At 44.3% G+C, this 5268-nt stretch overlaps 1 protein-coding gene across 2 annotated transcripts in view; it reads right to left on the bottom strand.

Moving 5' to 3' along the window:
• The window catches only part of Fech (ferrochelatase), a 37047-nt gene that overhangs the window by 3503 nt on the left and 28276 nt on the right, over positions 1-5268 (bottom strand). For both annotated transcript variants that reach the window (XM_004623687.2, XM_023715222.1), the window contains exons 8-9: positions 3263-3370; positions 2600-2764 (exon numbers count right to left, since the gene is read on the bottom strand). In XM_004623687.2, coding sequence (XP_004623744.1) covers positions 2600-2764; positions 3263-3370 — 273 coding nt within the window. The remainder of the gene's footprint in view (positions 1-2599; positions 2765-3262; positions 3371-5268) is intronic.

Raw genomic sequence — 5268 nt, forward strand, 5'->3', positions numbered from 1 at the left:
TTTAGACCACTGAGCCATCTCACCAGCCCTAAAAGTCTTATTACAGTGAAGGTCACGCTGCCCTCCGCCCCTCTCCAGCGCTCGCATCACTACACACACGTGCCCTGCGGCACGCCACTCCGAGGAGCGGCTCCCAAAGCTATCCTCCGTGCGTCTTCAGCTTCTCTGTTGTGGCTGCTTCAACGTCCTGAGTTGATTCAAAATGTGTCCCTTTCATAGTCACTGTGACTTTCAGGAAGAGTCAGACGTTGCACAGGGCCAGAACAGTGTGGATAATGTGGAGGAGGACTCACCATCGCATTTCCACTTGACAGAAACTGCCGCAAACATTTTGAATCAATTCAGGACATGAAGCAGCCACAAAAAGACACTCACAGGCCGGGGAGATGGCTCAGTAGAATAAGCGCTTGCCTGGTAAGCACAAGGGCTTGAGTTCAATCCCTGGTTCCGCAAAAAAAAAAAAAAAAAGAAAGACACTCGCGAGAGAGGAGCTCCGAACTGCCTCAGAAGATGGCAAGAACAGGAAACATGTCTGAAGCAATGGGGAGTATCATGTGAGAGATTAATGGCAATGCGGCTTTTACTGCAATAGTCTTTCCTTTATTTTTAGTTTAAAATTTGATGTATCTTTTAACAGATCTCACATGCAGCTCTGGTGTACAAGCTGGCATCCTATTTTTCTCATCAAAAGAGCAATAAAGTCATTTCTACTTTGGGAAAAATTTTTTTAAACTTTTGTAGTTACATATTCTAAACACACTATATTCTCTCAAAATAATGAAATAAATTATAGTTAGTTTTCCCTATCAGATAGAGGGACTAACATATCATTCACTGATAATCTTTCTGACTACTAAATAACCTCAGCTGAATAATATGGGTGAATATGAATTGTCATTCCATACAGATAAAAACTCATTTTCCAAACCTACAGTATGAGAATGAGAATGAGTATGGTATGCGATAAATTTTTACTGTCTCTTTTTTAAAAACAGGATCTCGCTATGCAGTGCAGTCTGGCTTTGAACTCACTATGTAGCCCAGGCTGGCCTTGAATTTGTGGTGATCTTCCTGCCTCAGCCTTCTGAGTGCTAGGATTAGACGGGTGCATGCACCACCATGCTCAGCTTTTTCACTTCTTAGCAAGCTCACAATTAGCCAAGGACACAATAGAATACAGAGATTTCATGAAAGAAAACCTGTGAACAATGAGACTACCCCATCTTCACCAGTCACAACCTGCCCTCCAACTATTTTTCATAGCTCCAGATGCACAAACTTGGGACTGAAGACCAGCATGGGTGTGCACACCACAAGGGCCGGGCTGTCAGGTACTGGCCCCCTCCACTTTCCTCCCTGCCCTGCACACTGCCCACCCCAGAAGGGCGCACGCTCACTAGGCCAGGCTTCTGTGAGTCACTCACACAGAGGATACCAGGAGCCCTGGCGAAGAGAAGGAGAGAAAGGCTGCCTCTTCCTACGCTTCCACACTCCCCACAGAAAGAGGCTATACACTGGATGCAAGTTTCAGGTGGAGCCTCAGAAGCCACAAGATGGGTAAGCAATCAGCTTTTCCTCTGCACCGAATGACAATTCACATCCATCTTACATTATAAAACACCAAGGATGGTATTTGTTATTTCAATAATCAGATTGATCACAACAGGGCAGTAAAAAGCTAATTAACTGAGTGCATGAAAGAGGTCAAGGAAACTACCGCACACACAGCTTCCATGTTCATCCTCTGAAATGGCAATGTCTCTGCGACAGCCAGGCAAAGGACACAACTGTATCAGGTGAAGAAGAAGGATTACAGGATGAAAATGCTTCTGCTGGAAGTGGTGAGGTGTACATTGCTTTTTTCTTAAAGAACAGCAGTTGTGGGCTAGCCAGACAGCTCAGCGAATTAAAGCACGTGCTTAGGCAGACACAGGGGCCAGGGGGTTCGATCCTGGGCATGCCTTGCCAGCCCCACCCCCATGGTACGCTGAGACGTCAATTGAGAATGCACGTGGTGGTGCAGGCCTGTAATCCCAGCACTTGGGAGGCTGAAAACAGGAGATCACTACAAGTCCAATCTACATAGTGAGACCCTGTAAACCCTCTACTAAATACAAAAAAAAAAAAAAAAAAAAAAAAAAGAGAGAGGAGAGGGGAAGGGGAGGGGGGAAGGAGGGGAGGAAGAAGAGGAGCAGCTGCAGCTAGTGATACAGCTCAGTGGCACAGTGCCTGTCTGGCAAGAGTGAGGTCATGAGTTTGATTCCTGATACCAAAAAAAAGATCCAAAGAAGAACAGTTGCTACTACTTCTGTGTAGTACTATAACTCCAACTGAAAAAGGTAATGTTGGCTGCAATGCTCCCTGGCTACCTGGTCAAATAAAGGGACAAGTGTCCTCTCCCCCCACTGACACCGAATTAATTGAATGTGTTGAGATTACTACTTGATGCAGTATCATTCAACATGGTGAGGACACAGCACATGCAAACACAGAGAGTCAATGACAGTTTGATAGTTTGGAATAACACCAGTAGTTGAAGGGAACATTTCCTTCTCAAACAAATGACAATGAGATTCATAAGCCAGACGGGAGCACTTACCTCCTTGGCTAAAACCTGCGAGTACTCGATATCCAGTTCGTACAGTGTTTCAATGTGGTCACTGGTAAAGGCTATTGGAACCAAAAGGATGTTCTTCCTTCCCCTCTCACAAAGCCCTTTGATGGCCTCATCTGTTTGAGGCCCCAACCAGGGTACCGGGCCAACCTATAAGAAAGACGAACATGTAAATGGAATATTGTGGCAATGTATCTACTCACCATTGCCTCCCAGCCCAGGAGACAGCCCCCTGCCCATTAGGGGCAAGAATCACTCTTACACATAGATGAATGGGTTTTGTATCACTGTATTGAGGTCAGAATCATTCTAGAGGTTAACCTAGTATAAATAACTAATACTTTCTACATCTAAAAGTAAAGTACTAAGCCAGTGGAATTCTACTAACCACCTGATTTTCCTTTCTATCTCACGTGCTTACAGAATTCTGTCTGTGAGCAATCAAGACTAAGGATTGAACCCAGGTCTTTACAGTGAGCTATATCCCTAGCCCTTTATTATCTTATTTTGATAGGTTCTCACTAAACTGTCCAGGCTACACTTGAACTGGTGATCCTTCTGCTTGTCTTCCGCAGTGCTATGGTCACAGGCATACACCATCTCTAAAACACTTTTTTAGAGTGTTACCGATGTGTAAAAGCCACCCACCTTGGACTGCCAAACCAGTCGGTAGGGGTTGGAGTAACCGAGCTTTTCCATGACCTTGTGGACAGTGGCGCCCACCTCCTGAGGGTAGGGGTCCCCTCTGTTGACCACCTGCAGCAGAAACAAAATGGTATTCAGTTGCCAACATCACAAAGGGCTCCAAGACCCTCTGTACTGTGACACGGGGTCTGCTGTTGGCCAAAGCCTTCCCAGTCTCCTGAACTCCTTATGAAATAGTCTGAGCAATGACGGAGCTCTCTTGGTTGCACTTCTTCCATGGCCAAAGAGAACACCATGCTCCACCATGTCCGAGGTCCCCAAGAAGACATAAAATTCTGGGCTCCACGTTGTTAGTACAGGACTGACAATGTCTGACAATAGAGGACGACTCCTTATATCCCCAGTCTCACAAAGGGAAACAATACCAAAAAAGTCAATATAGGCCAGAAGTATCCACCGTGATAGCACCGTGAGTGCAGGACTTCAAGCAGGAACTGCAAGCGGTCAGTGCGCACAATGTGTTGGAGCACCAAGAGCAGAGGAAGTTTATGGCAGACAGAAGCACAGTCAGAGGAGCAAGAAAGCACGTGGCTCAGATTCCAGGCTCTTCAAGAATAGGACCACGCCTTCTACTTCTTTTTTTCTCATCTGTACTTCTCACAACAAGGGGCAGCAGACAAGTGCTTTGTGCACAGTGAGTGTTTAACAACTCCCCTTGCTAGAACATGTCTTCCTAACAGGGTTTGTCAGTGCCTTGGAAAATGTTCAGTACATGTTTTTAACCATTTTAAAATTTCACTGTGTCTTGCATCCCTAATCCCCTTAGCCTGTTTTATTTTTCTATGAATCTATCATTTCCTGACCTATCACATTATCTTCTTATGTATTATACATATTATCTTTTCCTTATATTCTCCAGTGATGAATATTTTTGTCTGTTTTCTTCATTCCTGTTCCCCATGACAGAACAGTGTCAGGAATACATGGTAAAATATTCTTCTGGCCCGTTCCTGAGCATCCCTTCTGGTACCTCACGTCTTGTCACACACAGGGCAGACACGTGAAGGGACCTCCATGATACCAGAAAAGAGCATGATCTTGTAAAAATGAAGTAGGCAGGTTTCCACAAGAGAGAACTTTCTCTCCACAGCCACTGACTCATGAAGTGGCAACTGCCCGGCTGAGGTACAGGAAAGGAGCAACTGCACTGGTCTTGAGTCTTGTGGCCATGCAAAAAAAGGTTTGCCATTGACTGTGGACGTCCAATCTTAACTGCGCCTAAAACAGTGTAATTCTCCACCTCTCTGGCTTGGAAAGCAATGATTTTAGTACGCAAAGATAGTTCTGAACTAATGAAACTGGTTACTTTTTCTAAGACTCTATACATGTATTATACAGTATACTAGCTTGATCTTTTGGGGAGGAGGATGTAGGGAAAATGACCCTGTTCCCTACACATGCTACCCAAGTACTTTGCCACTGAGCTGTATACTTAGCCTCTAGTTTGACCATCTTCTTTCCAAAAAATGCAGCAGCCATGGCACTGTTTGTGCATATTAATGACCTCGTGCAACAGGATTGAGGAAGATAAAACTGGATCTCAACTTCATCACTAGACATCCATTGGCCAAATGGTGTCCCTAGTCTTGGTAATCAGAAACTATAATTATTTCCTAGAATTCAAATGGCTCCTGTCAAGTCTTGGGAACCCAAAAATAGGATAGAGAGTGCAGTTATGAACTAAGGCTGGCTACACAATTTCACACACTGAAATATCAGGCTGAGCTCCTTCGTCAGGGTGAGCACACACAACCTTCAGTGTCCTGTTTATTGGAAATTCTTCTATGTGAAAATACTGTATCTTCCAGTATCATTTTAAGGAGGGTTAAGAAGAGATCTGTTCACAATATTTTAATTTGGGCAATGAGAGGTTTCAAGAAGTGAGTCTAATTAAGCTAGCATCAAGTTAAATCAGCGGTTTTATGATTCATTCTTTTTTTTTTTTTTTT

Source organism: Octodon degus, unplaced genomic scaffold (genome assembly GCF_000260255.1).
Source record: "Octodon degus isolate 3935 unplaced genomic scaffold, OctDeg1.0 scaffold00003, whole genome shotgun sequence".
NCBI lineage: Eukaryota > Metazoa > Chordata > Mammalia > Rodentia > Octodontidae > Octodon > Octodon degus.